Consider the following 27,422-nt stretch of genomic DNA (forward strand, 5'->3'; position numbering starts at 1 on the left):
AATTCACAGGAATCATAATGTGGACAGTGCAATACATATGTTATGTAAGTAGAGCAAGTATTTATCAACTTATATATTTGGTTTTTTTTAGGGATGGGACGGCGAATCTACGAATCCCTCAAATATTAGGAAATATTCGAGATTCGTGGAATCGAATACCGACGCCATTTTCCGTTCACCGAATCCCGACGCTGCATCGTCGCGCATCCGCCGCTTCACCCGCTCGCAATTGTCCTCCTCCCGCTCCCCGTGCCACCTCCGCTCGCCCTCTGCATAAATAAGAAGCAGCCTCTCACCTCCAGCGTGGAGCCCGGAGCGGCAGACCTCCTGCAGACTTCCTTATTCCCCCTAGTGACCGGCTCTTACTACGCGTCATCAGTAAGAGCCAGTCCGGTGGCCACTAGGGGGAACTAGGAAGTGAAGGGAGAAGTCTGCCGCTCCGGGCTCCTTGCTGATGCTGGAGGTGAAAGGCTGCTTCTCCTTATTTATGCAGGGGGACAAGTGGAGGAGGCTTCGGGGGGAGGGAGGAGGATATCTGCCACCCATACGAAGCCCCCATAGCCTGCTATCTATACTGAAGCCCCCGTACGAAGCCCCCATAGCCTGCTATCTATACTGAAGCCCCCATACGAAGCCCCCCATAGCCTGCTACCTATACTAAAGGCCCCATAGCCTGCTACCTATACTAAAGCCCCCATAGCCTGCTACCTATACTAAAGCCCCCATAGCCTACTAACTATATTAAAGCCCCCATAGCCTGCTAACTATACTGAAGCCCCCCCATACTAAAGCCCCCTATAGCCTGCTACCTATACTGAAGCCCCCCCATAGCCTGCTACCTATACTGAACCCCCCCATAGCCTGCTACCTATACTGAAGCCCCCCAAAGCCTGCTACCTATACTGAAGCCCCCCATACTGAAGCCCCCCATAGCCTGCTACCTATACTGAAGCCCCCCATAGCCTGCTACCTATACTGAAGCCCCCCATAGCCTGCTACCTATACTGAAGCCCCCCATAGCCTGTTACCTATACTGAAGCACCCCCATAACCTGTTACCTATACTGAAGCCCCCCATAGCCTGTTACCTATACTGAAGCCCCCCATAGCCTGTTACCTATACTGAAGCCCCCCATAGCCTGTTACCTATACTGAAGCACCCCCATAGCCTGCTGCCTATACTGAAGCCCCCATAGCCTGTTACCTATACTGAAGCCCCCCATAGCCTGTTACCTATACTGAAGCACCCCCATAGCCTGTTACCTATACTGAAGCACCCCTATAGCCTGCTGCCTATATTGAAGTCCCCTTACCCAGCTACCTATACTGAAGCCCCCCATAGCCTGCTACCTATACTGAAGCCCCCCATAGCCTGTTACCTATACTGAAGCACCCCCATAGCCTGTTACCTATACTGAAGCACCCCTATAGCCAGCTGCCTATATTGAAGTCCCCTTACCCAGCTACCTATACTGAAGCCCCCCATAGCCTGCTATCTATACTGAAGCACCCCCATAGCCTGCTGCCTATATTGAAGCCCCCTTACCCAGCTACTTATACTGAATCCCCCCATAGCCTGCTAACTATACTGAAGCCCCCTATACCCTGCTACCTATACTGAAGGCCCCTATACCCTGCTGCCTATACTGAAGCCCCCCATAGCCTGCTACCTATACTGAAGGCCCCTATGCCCTGCTACCTATACTGAAGGCCCCTATACCCTGCTACCTATACTGAAGGCCCCTATACCCTGCTACCTATACTGAAGGCCCCTTTACCCTGCTACCTATACTGAAGGCCCCTATACCATGCTACCTATACTGAAGGCCCCTATACCCTGCTACCTATACTGAAGGCCCCTATACCCTGCTACCTATACTGAAGGCCCCTATACCCTGCTACCTATACTGAAGCCCCCTATACTCTGCTACCTATACTGAAGGCCCCTATACCCTGCTGCCTATACTGAAGGCCACTATACCCGGCTGCCTATAATGAAGGCCACTATACCCTGCTGCCTATACTGAAGGCCACTATACCCGGCTGCCTATACTGAAGCCCCCTATACTCTGCTACCTATACTGAAGGCCCCTATAACCTGCTGCCTATACTGAGGGCCACTATACCCAGCTGCCTATAATGAAGGCCACTATACCCTGCTGCCTATACTGAAGGCCCCTATACCCTGCTGCCTATACTGAAGCCCCCCATAGCCTGCTACCTATACTGAATCCCCCTATACCCTGCTACCTATACTGAAGGTCCCTATACCCTGCTACCTATACTGAAGGCCCCTATACCCTGCTACATATACTGAAGGCCCCTATACCCTGCTGCCTATACTGAAGACCCCTATACCCTGCTGCCTATACTGAAGGCCCCTATACCCTGCTGCCTACACTGAAGGCCACTATACCCGGCTGCCTATAATGAAGGCCACTATACCCGGCTGCCTATAATGAAGGCCACTATACCCGGCTGCCTATACTGAAGGCCACTATACCCTGCAACCTATAGTGAAGGCCCCTATACCTTGCTAGCTATACTGAAGACACCTTTACCTAGCTACCTATACTGCAGGCAACTATACCACGGATCGCACAATTCTTATGTGCAGGATTCGTTAGATTCGGGATTCGAAAGGTTCGAGATATTCGAGAACCTTTTTCGATTCGGATTCGAAGAAATTGTGGATTCGTCCGATCCCTAGTTTTTTTTCCTGAGATAGTATGGCTGACAGCTCCTCTTTAAAAAGAAAATAATTGAACCTGGAGCTTCCTCTAGTCCCTTCCAGCCTGAATGCTCCCTCATCATCCTCCTCCGTCTCCTCATTCTTCAGCAATTGGCCCCAGACCAAAAGACTAGTGCCAACTTTGCATGCATGTGGCAGCCGCACGAACGCTCACACCACGCTCCTGTTGCCTGGAGGAAGCCCCAGTTGTGTATATTTTCTTTTTAAAGAGCGTCTGAAGCCTTATAAAATTGCTCTTTTATTTAACATTTATCTTCTGCACTATCACCATAGCTAAAACACATCATCCCTGCGGCAAAATGCTGTATTTAAACCCCCCAAATCCTAGTTACATAGTTATTTGGGTTGAAAAAAGACATAGAGAGAAGAAAGTACAACACCAGCCCGCCCCCTCACATACCCCTGTTGATCCAGAGGAAGGCGAAAAACCCTTACAAGGCATGGTCCAATTATCCCCAAAAGGGAAAAAATTCCTTCCCGACTCCAGATGGCAATCAAAATCCCCAGGGCAAAATGTGGGGATCACTTCCTGGTAGAGGCAGAGCTTGGGGCAGTAGCTCTGCCTCTACTCGCGTCAATCTCTGCTGATTGTCTCCTCTCCCTGCCCCTCTCAGTCTTCTTTCACTGAGAGGGGCGGGGGAGATGTGGAGATCCACGTGGATTGACGCAAATCCACAACTTTGAAAGTCGTCGATTTTTGCCCAGAGATTTGGGAGGTTTAAATAGAGTGTTCTGCCGCGGGGATGCAGCGTTTTAGTTATGGTGATAGTGCAGAAGATAAAAGTTAAATAAAAAGAGCAATTTTATAAGGCTTCAGACTCTCTTTAAGGCCACACGTCGGATACACTTTAAGCATGGACTGCCCTGCTCCTGTTGCCTGGAGCGTTCAGCGCCTGTGCACTAGAATGCTACTGTGCAGGGCCCAGGGCAGAATGCTCCCGGCAACTGGAGCGTGGCAGGGCAGTGTGCACGGCCAGACTGCACCTGCGCCAACTGGCCCTGACTGGACGACTTACCAGGGCCAGTTGTGGACAAACCAGAAGCCGGAGGAGAACGAAAAGGGAGTGATCAGGCCGGAGGGGGCTGGAGGAAATCCCAGTATATATATTTTTTTAAGGCCCCATCTCAGGTACACTTTAAGCATAGACTGCACAGCATTGAAATTGCAGCTGCGTTTTGCTTTGTTTTAAGACAAGTCTTAACTTTAAGGACATCTTTCACAAAAAATGTAGTTAATTGTTAAGCAGTGATGATGGCGGTTTGCACATGCAAACAAGATTGTAAACATGCATTCAGTGTGGGAATCACACTTCATGAATGTGAATTTTTCACCACATTTTCACCCATAATTCCCACCATGACCTTTAAACCAAGGTCAGCTGGGCTAGGATGTCAATCAGAAACAATAATACACCTGCACACTGGTATCGTTTAGGGGTTCTTGCTGGTTCTCCTCCTCTTAAAGGGACTCAGAGACGACATACACTACAGCTCTGATACTTACCCGGGGCTTCCTCCCGCCCCATAAGGATGTTTAAGTCCCACACCGTCCTCCCGCGGTCTGCCGTTCAGCCGCGGTGAGCTCCAATATGAGGCTCAGTGATGTCAATACGGGTCTACTGCACATGTGCGGGAGGTCTACGCATGCGCAGTAGACCCTGACTGGCATCGACTGAGGCTCGTAACGGAGATCACCGCAGCTGAACGCCAGACCGCGGGAGGACGGCGTGGGACTTAGACGTGTTTATGGGGCGGGAGGAAGCCCCGGATAAGTATCAGAGCTGTAGTATATGTAGTCTCTGAGTCCCTTTAAGATACAAAAAAAACAAATGTGCAAGAGGTTGGTGCTCACAGTACATAGATATCGACCAGGCAAAAACTACAAAGTATCCACCGAACAAAAAAAGAAAAATACACACTATACCTAGATTGCACATCCACTTGATTCCAGATCCCAATACCAAGGAGGCAATAAGCAGCATTAGGTAGTCTAGTCCACAATATGGTTACAGAAAAATACACGGGGCATTCAGTTCGTAATTCTTAGAAGCTTGATGTGATTTCAACTCTATTGGCATTTAAGATGAAGCCTTGGTACCGTTCCCAGGTTGCCCCCCATCACTCTGGCTCTGTCTTCCTTTCACTGCTAGTTCCTTCTTCCGCACTCTGCATCTTATATTTCCAGTTCCTCAATAAAAAGTCCTCACATAGCGTAAAACGGCTATAATTTATTTAAATATAAAAATCCAATGAACTCACATGCTCCAAAAGGTTTCAATGGCATAGAGTTCAATGACAGGCTCTCCCCCGTTTGCAACAGGAGAGGACTAAACCATTAGCAACAGCAGGGGGATTTTAACTGATTATTACAGAGTATTAGCAAATGTGTAATAATAAGCAGAATTATGCATAAATGCTGACGTTATTACACCTGATGTTGTTACAAATGTTCTACAACAAAAGTGTATAATTAGCTGAGGACATCCCTGCTACTAATGGCACAGCCCTGGGTCCCTCCGCTGCTAATGGCATAGTCCTGTTCCTGCAGCATTTAGTTTTTTCATTTAAAAAAAAAATACTGAATGATTTAGAGAATAAAGTAAAATGCTTTATGAAGTAACACGCCCTCTGTGAATATTACAGTCATGGTAATAATAGAATACTAGCGGAAGAAAATCTCATGATATTCAGGTTGTTGCGCCGGTGCCAGTATATCTATGCCCCTTGAGACTTCATCTTAGCTCCAGGGGCATAGATATACGTACCTTGCCGTGATTGCCAACAGCGCTCGCTCATGCGCGCTCCCATATGCGTTCTCCTCGCCACCCATTAGTATACTGAGCGGTGAATGGGTATTGTTCCCATTCACCGATCGATGTGCCTGTGATCAGTGATCACCAGCATAAGTGAGATGCTGGTTGCCATTGACAAAGTGAAAGTAAAAACATGCACACGACACTTCCTGTGTACTGTTCTCAATACACATGAATAAAGTGGGGGATATTTAGTGGCCAAAAAGTAAAGACGCCCTACATACTTTAAATTAAATAAAAATAAATAAATCCCCCATTAATTAACCCCCCCCCCCCCCCCCCCCTCATCCCAGTTACCAAAATAAACCGCAAGTAAAAAAAATGCATTTAAAAAAACAAATTACATAAATAGTACTTTAAGGGACGCAACTTTTTTTTTATTATGCATGTCATCATGTCATGAGGGCATATTACTGTTGTGTTTGAAGATAAGGGCTTGTAATTAGTGACATAGTGTAAACGAACAAAACTGCATAAAATGCACCTTTATTTCCTGTAATAGCTGGGACGAATGGGCAAAATCTGTGGGTTTTATCCACAGCAGCATGTTTTATTTTAAAAATACAGTATAATAGCTGAAAACTGAGAAATAATTAATTTTTCTTATTATTATTCCCATTAAAATGCATATAGAATAAAATAATTTTTAATACCACTGAAAGAAAGACTAATTGGTGACAAAAAAAACCCCCTCAAGATATACATCATTATAATGTTGATAAGTAGTGATAAAATTATTGACAAATGAATGAAAAGATTACTGAAATGTGAAAATTGTTTGGTACCATTAGGGGAATACCACCTGCAGTGATCAAGTGGTTAAAGGAAACGTGAAGACAGAGGACTAGGGAGGCTGCCATATTTATTTCCTTATAAACAGTGCCAGTTGTCTAATTTCAAAATGGAAAACCGTTGTCAGAAAAACTTGTTATTTGCTCTACAGAGGTAGCCCTGAACATTTCTTCGGACATTGGTTGTTTAGGGCTACTTCTGTAGAGCGTGTGTACAGACCTTGACTATCCCCCAAATGAGTTCATTGATTTTACAGACTTGAACCACTTTGTGGACAGACATCGTGAGAGCCTGATACAACAGGGGGATTGTGTGAACGCTGTCTTACATGGTCTTCTGCGGAAGAAGCTTCTGACGCAGGAACAGTATGACGCAATGCGCAGCCTGAGTACTTCTCAGAAGAAGATGCAGCAGCTGTACAGCTACATTGGAGGCTGGAAAAATTCCTACAAGGATATGTTCTATGATATACTGAAGAAACACAACGCACGACTCATACAAGATCTTGAATCCTGGGATGTGGGAGTGCCACCAACACCAAGTAAGATCCCTGCCAGTCTGCAGCCAGAGTTACTTTTTCAGTTCCAAGTAACAAGTGAAAAACCATTAATCCAAATAAGTGTGTAAACGGCATTCCAAAATCAGCTCTAAGGGCTCATTCACACAAGAGGCAGGGTTTTTTTTTGGGGGGGGGGGGGGGTTTAAGCGCTGGCGATTTTCTAAATCGCCCTGAAAGCGCTTGTGCCATGATTCTCTATGAGAAGCGCAGCATGGGCCATTTTTTTAGGCGATTTGCCTTAATGGAAGGTATAGGCAAAACGCTCACAAAATCGCTTTGTGCAGCAATTGTGTTCGCGTTTTTAAGAATTAATACATTGTATTTATTCTTTTCTGGATCAAAGAGTTCACTTCCTGACTTGCGTAAGGGAGAGAATTAAAAAAACTGCTCGGGAAAACCGCTAACAAAAACGCCCAGCGCACAGCAAGCGTCGGGAATGGGAAGAAATGCGTTAAAAAACGGCCAATGTGAACGGAGCGCAATGTGAATGAGGCCTAAAATAATACTTTAAAATAAAAGGTATTACTTTTACAAAACTTTGTTTTTTTCCACCTACAAAATCAGCCCTGCAAGTGAAGTGTGGTCCAGTGTTAGACGGGGAGCAGAAATGCAGAAATCAAACCAACAAACGTTGATTCAGGTAACACCTTTAAAGAGAAACTCCAGTGAAAATAATGTAATAAAAAAGTGCTTCATTTTTACATTTTTATGTTTGCCCATTGTAAAATCTTTTAAATCCCTGATTTACATTCTGACATTTAGCACATGGTGACATTTTTACTGTTGGCAGGTGATGTAGCTGCTGTATGCTGTTTTGGCAGTTGGAAACAGCTGTAAAACAGCTATTTCCCACAATGCAACAAGGTTCACAGACAGGAAATTACCAGGCGTACCATGGTCCTCGGAGTTTCCTGTGGGAGGGGTTTCACCACAATATCAGCCATACAGAGCCCCCCGATGATCTGTTTGTGAAAAGGAATAGATTTCTCATGTAAAAGGAGGTATCAGCTACTGATTGGGATGAAGTTCAATTCTTGGTCACGGTTTCTCTTTAATGACTAACTGTACATGGTTTATTGCAAGCTTTCAAAACCTTAAAGCGGTATTGTCACCATAAAAATCAAATTTCAACAGCAACTGGTCTGAGTGTATTAAGTGATAAAGATGCTAATCCTGCATTCAAAACTTGCAAAACTTTATGGTTTGTAGTTATCACATAGTTTAGGAACACTTGCCCTAGTGCCAAACAGTACCAAAGAGTTGAATGCTGGGAGTTCTTTTTATCTATAATATATTCCTCCTCTTCCATTTATTTCCCTGCCTAGCTGCTTATCAGAAACACCCTCTGATTACTTGTGTTTACAAGCAAGGCTGAAGTGACTCAGTGATTGGATGTGTAAATAAAAAAAATAGACAGTGCAGTTGTTAGTATACACCTCAGTGGGAGTCTCTGAAGACTCTGGGAGGAGGGCAGCTAATGAATACACAATGAGAAAGAGAAGGAAGGGGGGAAAACAAGAGGGAGGATATGATGTCAGCATTAGCAGCAGTGGCTGCCTAGAATAGGATTTTCTGCTTTTCCTTAATAAAATTCAGAGGAATCATTACGTGGATAGCACAATACATCTGTTATGTAAGTCGAAGTAGTATTTATCTACCTATATGTGTTTTTTATTTCTAGGTTAGCATGGGTGTCGCTTGTTCTTTAAAGTGAACCCGAGGTGAAATTAAACTGATGATATAAACAATTGTATTTATCCTCCTCTTCCTAAAAATTTCATTTTTTTTAGATACCCCATGGTTTTATTTTATACATTTACAAAGTATAACGAATGTTTTGTTGTCTCTGCTCAGAGGCAGCCTATTAAGTGTCCCCAAATGAAAATACATCAACTATCAGAAGTTGTATTCTGTCAGGAAAACTTCTATGGCTGTAATTTGCTCATCAGTAATGTTTTCTATATTCCTGACAAGGTAAAGAAGCTGTCACTTCCACGCCTAAAACGTAACTAAAACAAAAACAAATAAAAGAAGTTAAACAGCCGGGTTATTAATGTGTTTTGCACTGTACATACACATGTCTATCTCATCATATCACATGCCGCCTCAGGTACACCTTAACCACTTGATGACTGCGGTGTTAACCCCCCCCCCCCCCCCCCCCAGTGACCAGGCCATTTTTACTTAATTGGACCACTGCAGCTTTAAGGCCTTGCTGCAGGGCAGTACAACTCAGCTCACAAGTGATTCCCCCCTCCTTTTCTCCCCACCAACAGAGCTCTCTGTTGGTGGGGTCTGATCGCCCCCACATTGTTTTTTGTTTTTTTTTAATAAATATTTATGTCTTATTTTTAAATACATTTTACTTTTTTTTTTTTTTTTTTTACTTTATCCTCCCTCCCTCCCTCTCCCCTGCCGGCCAATCACGCGATCGGCTGTCATAGGCTTCTGCCTATGAGAGCTGATCGCTCTCTTGTCCCCCAAGGGGACAGCCGTGTCACACGGCTGTCCCCAGTATAGCGCTGCTGCAGATTGCAGCGCTGTACAAAGTAGTACACCTTCTCATAGTCTCCCGAGCGGCGATCCCCGCACGGAGACCGAAGGCGGGGCAGAACTCCGCCCCCGAGCAGGAGATGCGCGCGCAGCGTGCGTGCGATCTCCTGCTAGCCCCATAGAAGACCATTCACACCAATGGGCGTGGAGCGGTCCTGGGGCTGCCGCACTGCTCACGCCAATTGGCGTGGAGCAGTCGGCAAGAGGTTAAAGGATACCCGAGGTGACATGATGAGATAGACACAGGGCAGTTTCTAGGCTAAATTTCACCCAGGGCGAGGGTGTAAAAATCGCCCCGCCCCCCCCCCTCCCGCCATGGAGCCAGGTATAGGTGCCCACAGTTTAGGTTAGCTATGTAGGTGCCACCAGTATGAATTAGATAGGTAGGTGCACACAGTATAGGTTAGATAGGTAGGTGCCTGCAGTATAGGTTTGGTAGGTAGGTGCCTGCAGTATAGGTTAGATAGGTAGGTGCCTGCAGTATAGGTTAGATAGGTAGGTGCCTGCAGTATAGCTTAGATAGGTAGGTGACTGCAGTATAGCTTATATAGGTAGGTACCTGCTGTATAGGTTAGATAGGTAAATGCTTGTAGTATAGGTTAGGTAGGTAGGTGCCTGCAGTATAGCTTAGATAAGTAAGTGCCAGTATAGGATAGAAAGGTAGGTGACTGCAGTATAGGATAGATAGGTAGGTGACTGCAGTATAGGTTAGGTAGGTGCTGCAGTATAGATTAGGTAGGTAGGTAGGTGCTGCAGTATAGATTAGGTAGGTGCCTGCAGTATAGATTAGGTAGGTAGGTAGGTGCTGCAGTATAGATTAGGTAGGTGCTGCAGTATAGATTAGGTAGGTAGGTATGTGCTGCAGTATAGATTAGGTAGGTGCCTGCAGTATAGATTAGGTAGGTAGGTAGGTGCTGCAGTATAGATTAGGTAGGTGCTGCAGTATAGATTAGGTAGGTAGGTAGGTGCTGCAGTATAGATTAGGTAGGTAGGTGCTGCAGTATAGATTAGGTAGGTAGGTGATGCAGTATAGATTAGGTAGGTAGGTAGGTAGGTGCTGCAGTATAGATTAGGTAGGTAGGTGCTGCAGTATAGATTAGGTAGGTAGGTAGGTAGGTAGGTGCTGCAGTATAGATTAGGTAGGTAGGTGCTGCAGTATAGATTAGGTAGGTAGGTAGGTGCTGCAGTATAGATTAGGTAGGTGCTACAGTATAGATTAGGTAGGTGCTGCAGTATAGATTAGGTAGGTAGGTAGGTAGGTGCTGCAGTATAGATTAGGTAGGTAGGTAGGTAGGTAGGTAGGTGCTGCAGTATAGATTAGGTAGGTAGGTAGGTGCTGCAGTATAGATTAGGTAGGTAGGTAGGTAGGTGCTGCAGTATAGATTAGGTAGGTAGGTGCTGCAGTATAGATTAGGTAGGTAGGTAGGTGCTGCAGTATAGATTAGGTAGGTAGGTAGGTGCTGCAGTATAAATTAGGTAGGTAGGTGCTACAGTATAGATAAGGTAGGTAGGTAGGTGCTGCAGTATAGATTAGGTAGGTAGGTAGGTAGGTGCTGCAGTATAGATTAGGTAGGTAGGTAGGTGCTGCAGTATAGATTAGGTAGGTAGGTAGGTGCTGCAGTATAGATTAGGTAGGTAGGTAGGTGCTGCAGTATAGATTAGGTAGGTAGGTAGGTGCTGCAGTATAGATTAGGTAGGTAGGTAGGTGCTGCAGTATAGATTAGGTAGGTAGGTGTCTGCAGTATAGGTTAGGTAGGTGACTGCAGTATAGCTTAGACAGGTAGGTGCTGCAGCGGTGTTAAGAGCAGGCATAATAGTAATAACTCACCTTTCTTCATCTTCAGCTGAATAGCCGATCCCACGCAGCTTCAATGTCCTTCTTGTCCCGCCATCTGTCTCAGTAACAGCGTCCCCTGTGATGACATGCGGTACCTCATCACAGGGGGCGCTGTTACTGAGACTGATGCCGGGACAGGAAGGACATTGAAGCTGTGGGAGATCGGCTATCCGGCTGAAGAAAGGTGAGTTATTACTATTATGCCCGCTCCCACCGCCACAGCGCCCCCTCCGGCCGCAACAATCCAGCGCCCCGGGCGATTGCACGCATTGCACGCCCATAGAAATGGGGCTGGATAGACATGGGTATGTACAGTGCCAGGCACACAAATAACTATGCTGGTTTCCTTTTTTTCTTTCTCTGCCTGAAATAGTTAAATATCAGGTATGTAAGTGGCTGACTCAGTCCTGACTCAGACAGGAAGTGACTACAGTGTGACCCTCACTGATAAGAAATACCAACTAAAAACTATAAAAAGCAGAAAATGGCTTCTGAGACCAGAAAAAAAGATAAAAAGGGTCAATAGTTCTTAGATTTTAGCTCTGGCATACTTCAATGAATGTGTCATTGAGCAAAAACAATAAAACAGTTAAACTTAAAAAGTAGATTTAAACATAAAATAAAACTGGAATATCTTAAAAAGTCATTTTTAGGTGAAGGAAGATAGATACTTATAATTATAATATATGATAATTATTTATTTTATTAGTTTATTTTCGCCTGAGGTGTCCTTCAAGTTCCTCCTTCAGGCATTATACAGAACAGAATCATATTTAAGTCTCTGTATGTTACATCACTTTTGTACAGTTCTGTATGGTGTCTGAAGAAGAAACTTAAAGAGAACCCGAGGTGGCAGTGCATTACGTTAGTGGGGCACAGAGGCTGGTTGTGCACACTAACACCAGCCTCTGTTGCCCCATCGTGTGCCTCAAATACCCCCCTGCTTGCCGCTATACCCCCGCAGTGCTGGCGACACGCAGCGTGTCGCCAGCACAATGTTTACCCTAGCGCTGTCTGTCAGCGCTGCTCCCCCGCCTCCTCCGCATCGCCGCTACCTGCCCGCGTCCCTTCCCTCCAATCAGCGGGAGGGAAGGGACGCGGGCGGGTAGCGCCGATGTGGAGGAGGCAGGGGAGCGGCGGTGACTGACAGCGCATAGGTAAACATTGTGCTGGCGACACGCCGTGCGTCGCCAGCACTACGGGGGCTATAGCGGCGCGCAGGGGGGACATGGAGGCACACCATGGGGCAACAGAGGCTGGTGTTAGTGTGCACAACCAGCCTCTGTGCCCCAGTAACATAATTAAATCCTCACCTCGGGTTCTCTTTAAAAAGAACCTGAAGTGAGAGGTATATAGAGGCTGCCATATTTATTTCCTTTTAAGCCATACCAGTTGCCTGGCTGTCCTGCTGATCCTCTGCCGCTAATACTTTTAGCCATAGACCCTGAACAAGCATGCAGCAGATCACGTGTGTCTGACATTATTGTCAGGTCTGACATTAGTTGCATGCTTGTTTCTGGTGTGATTCAGACACTACTACAGCCAAATAGATCAGCAATGTTGCCAGGCAACTGGTATTGTTCAAAAGGAAATAAATATGGCAGCCTCCATATACTTCTCGCTTCAGGTTCCATTTAACGTTTCTAAAGCTTGCAATAAACCATGTACAGTTAGTAATTAAAGTGATACTGAGCAGGTTTTAAATCACAATTTGTACTTACCTAGGGCTTCCTCCAGCCCACCGTAGGCAATGAGGTCTCCGGGCGTCCTCCTGGCTCCTCTCCGGTCCTGCTGGCGGCTCCATTAACAGGTGACTTCCGTCTGAAGTCATCAGCATGAGTCCCGCCGCACACATTATGCGTCTTCACGCCGTCCGGCCCACGTCATCACGCCAGCTAATGTGAGAGTTCTGCGCATGCGCGGTTCTCTAACTCTGAGCCGCGCATGCACAGGACTCTCACGCCGGTTGGCATTGACGCGTAGTGGCCGGCGTGATGTGCGGCGGGACTCAATTAACGTAGCTGCTAGCGGGACCGGGAGAGGAGCCAGGAGGACGCCCGGGGACTTCGCGGCCTATGGTGGACCGGTGGAAGCCCTAGGTAAGTACAAATGATGATTTTAAAACCTGCTCAGTATCCCTTTAAAGGTATTACCCGAATCAACATTTGTCAGTTTGATGTCAGCAAAACCAGCTCAGTTGATGGAATTTTCATGACGTGTAGCCACCTGGGTTATATACAATTTTACAGCCTGATGACATGAACATTTGACAGAGGTGGATTCACTCTCTCTCAATGACCTCCTTGGAACTGATGAGCATTTTACGCTGCTGGTAGTACCACACTGGGTACACAACTGGGCTTCTGAAAGCAGGGGATAGATAAAAAAGGCCAATACTATACATATATTTTAGCTCTCTAAGACACGGGACAGACTGTATCATTGAGCTGAGATGAAGCAAGAAACCAGCTTTAAGTTTTTAAACATAACAAAAAAAACAGTTGGATAGCGGAAAAAAAGGGGTAATTATTAGGAGTAGGAGGATGGATACAATTGTTTCCCTAATGAATTTATTGTCACTTAACCCCCTTGGCGGTATGAAAAATACCGCCGGGGGCAGCGCAGCAGTTTTTTTTTATTTTATTTTTTTTTAAATCATGTAGCGAGCCGAGGGCTCGCTACATGATAGCCGCTGCTCAGCGGCATCCCCCCGCCCGCTTCGATCGCCTTCGGCGATCTGCGATCAGGAAATCCCGTTCAAAGAACGGGATTTCCTGGAGGGCTTCCCCCGTCGCCATGGCGACGGGGCGGGATGACGTCACCGACGTCACTGACGTCGGGACGTCATTGGGAGTCCCGGGCCACCCCTCGGCGCTGCCTGGCACTGATTGGCCAGGCAGCGCACGGGGTCTGGGGGGGGGGGGCCGCGCGCCGCACCGGATAGCGGCGATCGGGCGCGCGGCGGCGGCGATCGGGGTGCTGGCGCAGCTAGCAAAGTACTAGCTGCGTCCAGCAAAAAAAAAATTATTTAAATCGGCCCAGCAGGGCCTGAGCGGCACCCTCCGGCGGCTTACCCCGTGTCACACACGGGGTTACCGCTAAGGAGGTTAAAGGACTACTGTAGGGGGGTCGGGGGAAAATGAGTTGAACTTACCCAGGGCTTCTAATGGTCCCCCGCAGACATCCTGTGCCCGCGCAGCCACTCCCCGATGCTCCGGCACCGCCTCCGGTTCACTTCTGGAATTTCCAACTTTAAAGTCGGAAAACCACTGCGTAGCCGCGCCTTCCCTCCCGTTGACATCACCAGGAGTGAATTGTGCAGGCCTAGTATGGTCTGCGCCATACGCTCCTGGTGACGTCAGCAGGAGCGAGGACACAGCCATGCAGGCACAGTGGTTTTCCGACTTTAAAGTCGGAAATTCCAGAAGTGAACCGGAGGCGGGGCCGGAGCATCAGTGAGTGGCTGCGCGGGCACAGGGTGACTGCGGGGGACCATTAGAAGCCATTTTCCCCTTCCCCCCCCCTTACAGTAGTCCTTTAAAGTTCACTTTAAAGAGATAAACATTACCTGCATTCCATTGTGAAATCGCAAACATGAAAAAAAAAATACTGTTTTTTTTTCAGGTTTAGAGCACTTTTTGGATAGACACCGGGCACTTCTGATATGCCGTATGTCTGAAATCCAACCCATAATGGACGAACTTCTGCTGCACAACCTGCTGACAGAAGAACAGTATGACACAGTGATGAGCCACAGGGTCTCTCAGGAAAGGATGAGGAAGCTCTACAGTTATATTCCAGCTTGGAGTAAAGCAGATAAGGACGCGTTCTATTACATACTAAAGAGACATAATGGACTCCTGGTCAGAGACCTTGAGGAACAAGACGTGCGGAGACCACAAATATTCAGTAAGTAGCTACGAGCCTGCGGCACTAAAATTTACTCAAGATGAATGTATCGTTGCTTAGTCGGTACTACCCTTATCTATGTGTCACTTTTTGCAACGCTTAGTAAGAAAAAAAGTCTTCAAAATAAGGTGTCAAGATTTCAATAAAATTCTCCTTCTGCTTCTCCTTCTTCGCCTAGGTGTTCCTCGCTGCAGCTCTGGTCTTCTCCTGGGTCCAGCTGTCAGTCCTGTAGCAGGTCCGCAGCTTCTACGCATTTGTGGGCACACGCATCTCTCGCATTCCTACGCATGCTCAGAATGCTCCTGTTGAAGGGAGAGAACGCCTACCCAGCCGGGTCACTGATCCTTACGAGGCTGACAGCAGGACTCTGGAGGAGGACAGAACTTCTGCGGGTGACCAGAGAGACTTCTAGGGGCTGAAAGAAGCCCCAGGTATGTAAAGCTTTATACAATTTTGTGACCTCCGAATTCCTTTAAGAAAGCACCAACATATTACCCAGCACTATACACTGCATTTTTCGGACTATAAGACGCTCCTGACTATAAGACGCACCTAGATTTAAAGGACAAACACCAGGGGAAAAAAAATATACTAAACTTGGTGCATCCATGGTGAAGGGGCATCTTGTGGATTATGTCCCCTTGTACCTCTTGTGTACCCCATGTGTTTGCCTCTGTCCTCCTTGTGTCCTCCTCTATGCCCCTTTGTGTCCCCCTGTGTCCTCCGTCCCCCTTGTGTCCTCTATGCCCCTTTTTGTCCCCTTGCATCCTCATCTATGCCCCTTTGTGTCCCCGTGTCCTCCTTTGTCCCCCTTTGTCCTTCTCTGCATGGGCACAGTACAAGGAGTCCCTCACATCGCGGTGGGTGGGAGGTTTGTATTGGCAGGCATTCACAAGTCAGAACCTCCCTGCATTTGGACTCCCCTCTTTTGGCGGAGAAAAAGTGAGTCTTACAGTCCAAAAAATACAGTAAAAATTATGTGGGGCAGAAGACAAACTTGCATATGTAGCAAGTACAAAACATGACTTTGGAGGGGGCGGGGACCTACACAGTCCAGCTTATAATCTAGGAGGAAGGGAAACATCGTATATAACAGGTAAGGTAAATGGAACTGTGGTTAGTTGCAGTTTGTTGAGAAAAAGTGGAGAATAGGTACATGAGTTTGAGAAGGTGTAATTTGAGAGATTTTAAAATGTGTTGAAAGTTGGAGAAGACAAAAAGTATGAGAGAGGGCAATCCAGGGAGTGTGGGCAACCTTAGAGAAGTGTAGGAGCCATAAGTTTTCTGGAGGAGCTTAAAGGACTTACGAGGCCAAAGACTTAATGCAGTTTTATTAACTTGGGGCTTCTTCCAGCCCCTATAAGTAATTTTGATCCCTCGCCACAACTCCAGGATCCCATTGGCAGCCTCTAAGGATCACCGACCCCTGATGGGTCAGCGTCTTCTGCGCAAGCACGTACGAGCGCTCACAAACACACCCTTGTCATCGGGAGCGTACTGCACCTGCACAATACTATTGTGCAGGCACAGTATGCTCAGAGGTTCACAATCTAACCCCTACCATAGTCATATGTCTATGTATGTACTGTATTGTGTAGCTTATGTATCATAGTCTAGCGTCAATTTAGGGGCACAGACTAACCAGCAAGCTCATGGTGACCCAGAACTCATTGGGGTGTGTAAGGGACTACAATGGTCCTAAAAGCCCCCTTACTAAGATGTTAAGAAAAACAAAAGTTTGCTTTCCTAAAACAGAAAGAATTTGCGATAATTCAGGTTGGAGTGAGCTCGAGATGTCTCCCAGGCACCACTGCTGAATATATGCAAATTAACCATTGTACCCTTAGAAGCTAAACACACCTCCAGAACCACTGGAATGCAATGATGTGTTAGCTTGTTAAAGGGGAGCTGAAGAGAGAGGTATATGGAGGCCGCCATGTTTATTTCCTTTTAAGCAATACAAGTTGCCTGGCAGCCCTGCTGATCCTCTTCCTCTAATACTATTAGCCATAGCCCCTGAACAAGCATGCAGCAGATCAGGTGTTTCAGACTTTAAAGTCAGATCTGACAAGACTAGCTGCATGCTTGTTTCTGGTGTTATTCAGATACTACTGCAGAGAAATAGACCAGCAGGGCTGCCAGGCAACTGGTATTGATTAAAAGGAAATAAATATGGCAGCCTCCGTATACCTCTTACTTCAGTTCCCCTTTAATATGTACAGAGCCATAATAATCCAACATGCATACAGACAATGGTTAATTTGCATATATTCAGCAGTGGTGCCTGGGAGACATCTCGAGCTCACTCCAACCTGAATTATCGCAAATTCTTTCTGTTTTAGGAAAGCAAACTTTTGTCAATTTAGGGGGAAGCCAATTAACTTATCTGTATGTTTTTGGGATGTGGGAGGAATGACCGAAGGAAACCCACACAGACACTGAGAGAACATACAAACTCTGTGCAGATAGTGCCCTCGGGGATCCAGTGCTGTAAGACATGAGTCCTAACCACTAGGCCACCGTGCTGCCCACATTTGATTGGCTAAGTTCTAAGCTGCAAAAAAAATGTGTGCTATTTTCATGCATGCCAGAATTATTAGCTCTTGTTGACCATCTCTAGCCTTCTGTTTCATTAAGCTTTGGTACACAAAATAATAGTTTGTGTAGAGGACAAGAGAGATAGTATTCGCACAGGAGTTAAGGTTTTTTAATACATATGAGGTATTCTTGCCGTCTTTACAGATGACACAACACTGGGGTCAATTCATAAAAGGCTGTGCGAAAAAAAATTCTGGTCGGAAAATACGCATTCGGTATTTTAGACTTTTGTGTGCTAATACAAATGTTCACAGGTGCGGTAGAAGTTCGGGAAATTACCGAAGCCCATTGACAAAAACCTGTTCGTAACAGCAGAAGAAAGTGGAGTGTCTCTGTGTTGTTACATGCGGTTCTACTGCAGTGAGGGCATTGCGAGGCATCCCCGAATCCCTTAGAATGTTCATGTTTTTTATACTGCCTCTGCTTGCTATGAATCTTCTCTGAATCTGTCTAGTATTCTTTCTTAACATTTTATTCAATTTCCACAGCTTAGAAGAACTTCCAAGAGACATTACTCATGCCATGCTTAGGTGATTTCCCCACTAGCTCCTCTGCATCTTCAAACATGAACCTAAGAGGTTAAGCATCTTTTGCTCCATGATCTCTCTGCTTGCTGCCTGGGTGTAGAAAAGCTAGACCCGCCGGAAAAGCCTGCGGGTCCTATCAGATCCGATCATCGGGACTTGCAGGAGATGGCTATTTCTATTGGCTCCCTGCTCCTCCCTGCTCCTGTCAGTCAAAGCTCTCACTGATTCTGCTTAAGTCAGTCATGGCTCCCAGCAAAGTCTCCGCACTCTTTTCGCCACATCAAAGCAGTCGGTAATGTTTTGTGGCTTTACCGCATATTGTAGGATTTATGTATTGACATTTACTTACATGTGTTGAGGTATTTACCGCACGAGTCGGTAATTTACCTCACTGCTCGGTAAGTTCAGCTTTTCATGCGGTAACAGCCTTTATGAATTGACATTTTCCTAAGTGCTCGGTAAAGTCAGCTGTTTTCTGCATTACCGAATGCGGTAATGCTTGATGAATCGACCCCATTATATGGAATTTGACAGCATCATGATGTTACAGGTAGGCATATGGAACATTAATTTTAATGCCAATAAATGTAAAGTCATGTATCAAGGATGAGCCAATGGCAAAGCAACATATTAAACAAATGGGATACACCCGGGAACATCGTACATTGAGTAGGATTTGAGATAGGATTTGAGAATACTGGTCAATAATAAGTTAAACAACCATATATCATGCCAAGAAGAAGCAGCTAAAGCAAATGCAACTGCATGTTGTATATATAGAATCTTGTCTTCATTTATACTCCATTAAAGTTAAGGAATATGTGCCTGTTTTCTGCAGAATCTCCCTCTATGTTGAATTCTCAGTGGACACCAAAAGGGCTTCTTCAAAATTCTCTAGAAGGTCTGTCATCAAATGAGTTCAAATATTTCAAATACAAACTATCTGATTTTACGTATGAGAACAGATCGCCCATTCCACGTGGAAAGCTAGAAGATGCAGATGTGATCTATGTGTGGAACCTTCTCATAGATCACTATGGAGAATTCTCAGCTCTAGAAGTCACTATGCAGGTGCTAAATTCATTTGGTCTGATGGGATCGGCTGAGGACCTGCAAAGGCAGATAAAATCGTCTGGTAAGTTTTACTGTACAGCAAGTCTTTTTCACATTCACACACTCGGTGGATACAAGAATCAGTAATCGTCTGCATGTGTGATTGGATTATGGTCAGATGTTGGTAGTTCTTCACATACCTCGTGGTTGTATGGTATTTAAGTTGGTATTTACGTTGGTAGCACCATACAACTTTTCCAAACAGATTGGGTTTGATTTTGATTAATTACAGGGGAAATAAGAGTGATATGGGTTCAGCTCTGAGCTCCACAAAGCCTCTTTTGCTGTAAGTTTCATGGTAGGTAGGTTAGAAACACATAGGGCCCGATCGAATTCACTTTTTCTCCTAGGAGATAATATTTCATCTCTGTTTAACTAGTTCACCATTAAGGGGTTTTTCCCTTTACGGACCAGAGCAATTTTCACATTTCAGAGCTCCTCCCTTTTAATCGCCAATAACTTTATCACTACTTATCACAACAAAATGTTCAATCAATATCTTGTTTTTTTGCCACCAATTAGGCTTTCTTTGGTTGGTACATTTTGATAAGAATAATTTTATTTTAACTGCATTTTAACAGGCATAATAAAAAAATTGGAAAAAAAATCATTATTTCTCAGTTTTTTTTACCATTATAGTTAAAATAAAAGGGGCTACTGTGGATAAAACCCACACATTTTATTTGCCTATTTGTCCCTGTTATTACAACATTTAAAATATGTCCTTAGTACAATATATGGTGACAATATTTTGAAATAAACGTGTATTTTTTCAGTTTTGCGTCCGTCACTAATTACAAGCCCTTATTTGCAAAAATAATAGTAATATACTCTCATGACAGGTAACTAATTAGGTATTTTTTTTAAATGTCACCTTTTTTTTAATATACAAGTATTTTATTTTGGTAACTATGGGAAAGTGATCGCAGCAGGCACTTTGATCGGTGAATGGGAACTATGTACTAACGGGCGGTGATGAGCGTACGGGAACATGCACGGCATGCGATCGCGGCAAGGTATGTATATCTTTGCCCCGGGACTTTAGATGAAGTCCTGCAGGGCGTAGTTATACTGCCTGCAGGAGGATAAGTAGTTAAAATAACTTTTTTAACACTCTGCAAATGAAAAAGTACCAAAAAAAGTAGGGTAAAAGGTACTGTCAAGAGTATTTTCTTGCTTGTTGGTGGCTTATACAACATTTTTGATAAAAATGTAAAATATCACCTAGGAAAAACTTTGGAGAAAAGTGAATTGGATCAGGCCCCTAGAGGTTTATTAATTATAGGTGGACAACACTGGGGAACCTACATTCACTGAGCACCTTAGTGGGAACACTATACTAATAGTATGTAGGACCTTTCTTTGCCCTAAAACTGGCTTCAGTTCTTTGAGGCCTGGATGCCATAAGATGCCTTTAATATTCCTTGGTAAGCCTTTTGGAACTACTCACGTTCCCCAGGTAGTTCCAAAGATAAGCGCTTGTCTTCTGAACTACGTGAGAACTCAAATAGTTTGGAAGGCTGTCTGAGGAGTACTGAAGGGCTATTTGTCCTAACAAGTCGAATAACTTCAAATGGTCACTGTGCAAAATCAGTGGGACAGACCAAAGACCGGGGAGGCTGTACAGTATCCAGAGCCTTCCATCTACCTAGGTATGTATAAAACCTGCAGTGAGGTTCCCTTTAAGTTGATGCAGCATTATGCAAATTTTGAAGGCAAATGTATGCCTTTAAAACTTGAAGGCATACATTTGAAAATTGACCAATCAAATGAAGCCAATGAAAGATTGGACTGGTCCATTTTTAACAAAAGTTTTTGTTAGAAGTTAATAGTTCTTTTTTCCCATTGTCAAGTGTGGTGTTAGCTGTGTTTCCTCTCCACAATTTTTTTATTTTGGAAGGCCTTCGGACACCTGAAGTTATTCTTCCCTATATTCTGGATAAACTCAAGCAATTTGATTTTAAGCAGTTTAAACTGAAATTATCTGAGCTTTGTAAAGAAGGAAAGCGTCCCATCCTCCAGAGACTGCTGGATTCTGCAGACAGGATCACCACAATGGACCTCATCAGACTGCTTTATGAACAAGAAGAAGTTCTGGACATGGCCATCAAAATTCTGAAGATGACCAATAATGAGCAAATTGCAAGTGATTTACAGAACTGGATTCCACTGACAGGTAAACACAGTAATATTTTCCCACTAAACCAGGTCATTTACTATTACCAGTGACCAACGATGGAATAGGGTTAGGAATTGCAGAGATCCCAACCCACAATGGTCCCTGTTTTAGAGTGGTCCTGGGTGGGCCTGCATGAGTCACTGCAAGGGCTCTTCTTTGGTGTGACAGTGGTGAGGTTTTCCTGGGGTCTTTGCGAAGCAGGTTCTGGGGGAAAAGGAATATCAGTTGTGAGCAGGAAATACAGAGAGAGAAAAATAATTTGAGGATCCAAGAGTGTGAGGGTTGACAAAACTGGTGGACAGGAAAACTGGTGGACAGAGGCGCTTATCATGACCTTGAGACTGTACTGTGTGTACTCCTATTTTTTATTGCCTGAGGAAGCGGGAATATACCTGCGAAACGCGTTGCAAAAACCCCTGGAGTGTACCAATAAATTTGATTGTTTTGAATACACAGTTTTTGTGTCTGCTTGCGGGGGGTAAGTCCACCACTGCCTCCTAAGCAATTTTAAAAGTTTTAAGAATTGATTTTATCCTGTTGGTGCCTGTGTTCTTCATTACGTTATAGTTTTTAAAGGGAATATAACTGTACATTGAAAAAGCCAACGCAGGGCAACCAAGGGTAAGGGATGTACATTACAAATTCAAATATCACATACAGTGGTGTGAAAAACTATTTGCCCCCCTCCTGATTTCTTATTCTTTTGCATGTTTGTCACACTTAAATGTTTCTGCTCATCAAAAACCGTTAACTATTAGTCAAAGATAACATAATTGAACACAAAATGCAGTTTTAAATGATGGTTTTTATTATTTAGTGAGAAAAAAAAACTCAAAACCTACATGGAGCTGTGTGAAAAAGAAATTGCCCCCTGAACCTAATAACTGGTTGGGCCACCCTTAGCAGCAATAACTGCAATCAAGCGTTTGTGATAACTTGCAACAAGTCTTTTACAGCGCTCTGGAGGAATTTTGGCCCACTCATCTTTGCAGAATTGTTGTAATTCAGCTTTATTTGAGGGTTTTCTAGCATGAACTGCCTTTTTAAGGTCATGCCACAACATCTCAATAGGATTCCGGTCAGGACTTTGACTAGGCCACTCCAAAGTCTTCATTTTGTTTTTCTTCAGCCATTCAGAGGTGGATTTGCTGGTGTGTTTTGGGTCATTGTCCTGCTGCAGCACCCAAGATCGCTTCAGCTTGAGTTGACAAACAGATGGCCGGACATTCTCCTTCAGGATTTTTTGGTAGACAGTAGAATTCATGGTTCCATCTATCACAGCAAGCCTTCCAGGTCCTGAAGCAGCAAAACAACCCCAGACCATCACACTACCACCACCATATTTTACTGTTGGTATGATGTTCTTTTGCTGAAATGCTGTGTTACTTCTACGCCAGATGTAACAGGACACGCACCTTCCAAAAAGTTCAACTTTTGTCTCGTCGGTCCATAAGGTATTTTCCCAAAAGTCTTGGCAATCATTGAGATGTTTTTTTAGCAAAATTGAGACGAGCTTTAATGTTCTTTTTGCTTAAAAGTGGTTTGCGCCTTGGATATCTGCCATGCAGGCCGCTTTTGCCCAGTCTCTTTCTTATGGTGGAGTCGTGAACACTGACCTTAATTGAGGCAAGTGAGGCCTGCAGTTCTTTAGATGTTGTCCTGGGGTCTTTTGTGGCCTCTCAGATGAGTTTTCTCTGCGCTCTTGGGGTAATTTTGGTCGGCCGGCCACTCCTGGGCAGGTTCATCACTGTTCCATGTTTTTGCCATTTGTGGATAATGGCTCTCACTGTGGTTCGCTGGAGTCCCAAAGCTTTAGAAATGGCTTTATAACCTTTACCAGACTGATAGATCTCAATTACAGTACTTTTGTTCTCATTAGTTCCTGATTTCTTTGGATCTTGGCATGATATCTAGCTTTTGAGGTGCTTTTGGTCTACTTCTCTTTGTCAGATAGCTCCTATTTAAGGGATTTCTTGTTTGAAACAGGTGTGGCAGTAATCAGGCCTGGGGGTGACTACAGAAATTGAACTCAGGTGTGATAAACCACAGTTAAGTTATTTTTTAACAAGGGGGGCAATCACTTTTTCACACAGCTCCATGTAGATTTGGAGTTTTTTTCTCACTAAATAATAAAAACCATCATTTAAAACTGCATTTTGTGTTCAATTATGTTATCTTTGACTAATAGTTAACGGTTTTTGATGAGCAGAAACATTTAAGTGTGACAAACATGCAAAAGAACAAGAAATCAGGAAGGGGGCAAATAGTTTTTCACACCACTGTATAATCAGTAATGTGGGGAAGGTGAAGAGAAGAACAAATAATAAAGACAGCAAGGGAATTATTGTATATCAATAGCTAGTGTGTGCCCACAGAGGGCTAAGTCCACCTATCTGGGGCATGCCAATGGGAAGAATGTGCATTCCTGGAAGCCTGTCATCCAGCGATAGACAGGCAAGGCAGGAAGGGTTCGATATGTTCGATATGAAGAAAATGAGAGAGAGTCTGAGGGGGAGAAAGGAAGATGTGAAAGGAAGATAGGAGAAGAAGAGGAGAGAGTATGAGTAGGGGATCCATCTTACAGCCATGTTATTAAGAAATCCTCTAAATTGGGATGCTCAAGTCAGATCCAGGGATCCCAAATCTTCTGAATTTTTTTTATGGGTGTCCTTGAGAATGCTGGTTAATTTTTCATTTACCATAAATGAGTTTATTCGAGATTTTACCTCGTTAATAGTGACAGAGGGTTTTTTTCCAGTTCCATGCTATCGTCATAGTTGCAGCAGAAAGGACCATATAAGCCAGCTTGTTTTGTGTTTCAGTCAGTGACCCTATTTTCTCATGTAAAAGGGCCTGCCAGGGATCTCTAAGGATGGATTTATGGAAAAGAGAGGATAAAAGTTTATAAACTTGACACCAGAATCTATTTAGCCGTGGGCAGGTCCACCAAACATGTAGCATGTCACCAGGTGCTCTGCATCCCTGGAAACAGAAGGGGTTGGCATAGGGGAATAATTTGGCAACTTGAGTCATAACTTTATAGGCTGCCTCTATTGTGTGTAGATTACAAGAGCAATTTGAGACTGTATACCAGATATCTGTCCAGTCTTCTCTGTCTTTGGAGCAAGAGAGATCTGATTCCCATTTGGAAGCGTATGGATGTGGTCTGTGGAGAGACTGTCTTGTTAACAAGGCGTAAATTGTGGAGATCAGCCCTTTAGGCCTCGTTCACATTACACGTGTTGCTGTCCGTATCTCAGCAACGCGTGCGGGAGACAAACCTGCACAACATCAGACGTGCATAGACTGCACTGTCTGATGTTCACACTGCATGTGTTGCAGACCAGCGCAGTCCGCAAACGCATGCTGCACGCATTTTTCCCTAAAACGCGTGGCTGACCCATTCACTTTCAGTGAATGGGATCAGCCACGCAATGCATGCAAACGCAGATGGTGTGCTTTCGTACGTGTTGCGCTCCAATCGCACGGCCATCCGCGTCTGATAATGTGAACGTGGCCTTAGTATCAGGATGGTGAAGACATATGTTTTCATACAGAGTATTAGTAAGGGCCCGTTTCCACTATTGCGGTGCGGAATTGTCGGTAATTCACCACTGACGAAATCGCATGCGGATGCGATTCCGCATGCGTTTTTGCCGCAATTTTGCATGCGATTTTGCATAGGTTAGGGTATATGCGATTTTAACCGTGTCACTGCCTGTGTTCATTTACATTAGTTTCTATGCAAAATCGCACGCGAAATCGCGGGAAAAACACATGCCAAAAACGCATGCGATTTCCCTATTCAATGCATTGCGTGCGATTCGCATAGCGGTGTGCGGGGAGCAAATTTTGACGGCTCTGCCGTGCAGATTTTTCCCGCACAGAAAAACGCTCAGCACTTCGGACAAGTGGAACCAGGCCCATCCACTTGTATTGGCTATGCAAATCCGCATGCAGACAACGCATGCAGATTCGCGATTGTGGAAACGGGCCCTTAGAGGAAAATCTTTGCCTCAAGTTAGGGAAGTAATCCAGTGTCTTATCTTTAAGTAGTGGAAGAATTCTCTAGGAGGGGCCTGAAATTTCTCCAGTATTTCAGACCAAGAGTAGATACCTCTAAAGGTAAGAAAGTATGTGACTTTAGCGAGGCTTTTCGGATCCCACCAAGAGAATGCTGCTAGGTCTTCCTCACCCTGAGGGAACATAGGGTTGTTAGTAATTGGTAGGAGAGGTAAGAAGGTGGACTGGAGATTTGCTGAGTAGCGGACAGAGTCCTAAATCTGGAGGCAATGGATCGTAGGAGGGCTGAGAGATGGTAGTCTCATTTTTGGAGGCAACCACTTTTGCTGCACCTGTTTTGAATGCAAGTTGTGTAATTTGCCCGTTTTTCAAGCTCTGCACATCTACGCAGGTAGTTAATTTGGGTGCAGCGTCTGTCTGGAAGCCCTACCAATCTCTCCTGCTGTACATAATAATGTCACTGCTCTAGAGAAGTGTTTTGAAGGACCACTATCACAAAAAAATTGTAAAATATAAAATACATGCGTTCACATACTTACAAGAAGTGCATTTCTGTTTGTGTTTGCCAGGTAACAAGAACAGCAGAAGTTCTCAAGACATCCAGCCTGGAAGCCCTGCCCAGCCAGACCAGAATTCTAAGCAACAGTCAGGTAATAACCCATTAGCAGCTTTTCCGTAGCTGGGGGGCTAAATACCACATCGCAAATAACATTCTACAGCCCAGGGAGGGGGGGGGGGCCCAATTTTGGCACCCTCTCTGTGGGGTCAATTTAGCCTAGAAGCTACCCTGCACCTGAATTTGCCATTTTTGTAAATTTTTCCCCATGTCTTTCTCTTATATTCTTTGCCTAATTCTCTTAACGTTAGGTTTACCTTACGCTGGGCTCCCAGTGTGAACGGTGAAAGATGATCCAATGAGCGATCCACTGTGTCAATCCATGTACTCATGGTGTCTCTTGCAATGCCTATTACATGTTTGTGTTCCATGCAGCGCCCAGAAAAGTCATGTAGCATCGAGATTTTGTGTTCAGCTACCACAATGGACACATTCACAATGGGCATGTGTAAATAAATCCTATAGATCAGGGGTCTCAAACTCGCGGCCCGCGGGCCATTTGTGGCCCTCGATACAATATTTTGTGGCCCTCGCTGGCAAAAGCTTCCTTATAGTTCGCTTCAGTGCTCCCGAGTAATCCACCGCATCCCCGCCGCTAAACGAGGGCTGCAGACCCCCAAATCGCCCAGGGGGCAATCCGCCGGCATTTCCTGGAAGGGGCAGAGCTTTCAGCTTCAGCTCTGCCCCTCCTGACGTCAATCGCTGCACGGATCGCCACCTCTCCCCGCCCCTCTCTGTGAAGGAAGAGTGAGAGGGGCGGGCAGAGGCGGCGATGCGCCGCGATTGTGAAATTCCTTATGCGGCCCAGCCTCATCCTGACTTTGCCTCCTGCAGCCCCCAGGTAAATTGAGTTTGAGACCCCTGCTATAGATAATCTAGTATCCGTCAATATGTCTGTGTGTCCGTTGTGCAAAATGGTCCGTTATCAGGCCTTGTATGAACATAGCCTTACTCCCTCCCCATTCTATGCCTTCTCTATTTTTGCTTTCTGGATAGGGCCAAGTTTAAAGCAATACATAAGTGATTGGAAAAAATGAGATGCTTTACTATGCAGCGGGAAGGCTCTAGATCACATAGAGCCTTCCTGGGCCTCTCTCTGTGCCCTTGTTCCACCGGTACACCAACTGGTCAAAAACGCCTTCAGGAGTCCTT

General features: G+C 45.0%; 1 protein-coding gene across 3 annotated transcripts in view; it reads left to right on the forward strand.

The window, feature by feature from the left end:
- Positions 1–27,422, forward strand: part of LOC137524249 (interferon-induced very large GTPase 1-like) — a 281,929-nt gene that overhangs the window by 210,153 nt on the left and 44,354 nt on the right. For all 3 annotated transcript variants that reach the window (XM_068243882.1, XM_068243883.1, XM_068243884.1), the window contains 5 exons: positions 6,613–6,897; positions 14,930–15,214; positions 19,178–19,474; positions 21,353–21,628; positions 26,224–26,304. In XM_068243882.1, coding sequence (XP_068099983.1) covers positions 6,613–6,897; positions 14,930–15,214; positions 19,178–19,474; positions 21,353–21,628; positions 26,224–26,304 — 1,224 coding nt within the window. The remainder of the gene's footprint in view (positions 1–6,612; positions 6,898–14,929; positions 15,215–19,177; positions 19,475–21,352; positions 21,629–26,223; positions 26,305–27,422) is intronic.

This window comes from Hyperolius riggenbachi, chromosome 7, assembly GCF_040937935.1.
Source record: "Hyperolius riggenbachi isolate aHypRig1 chromosome 7, aHypRig1.pri, whole genome shotgun sequence".
Lineage (NCBI taxonomy): Eukaryota > Metazoa > Chordata > Amphibia > Anura > Hyperoliidae > Hyperolius > Hyperolius riggenbachi.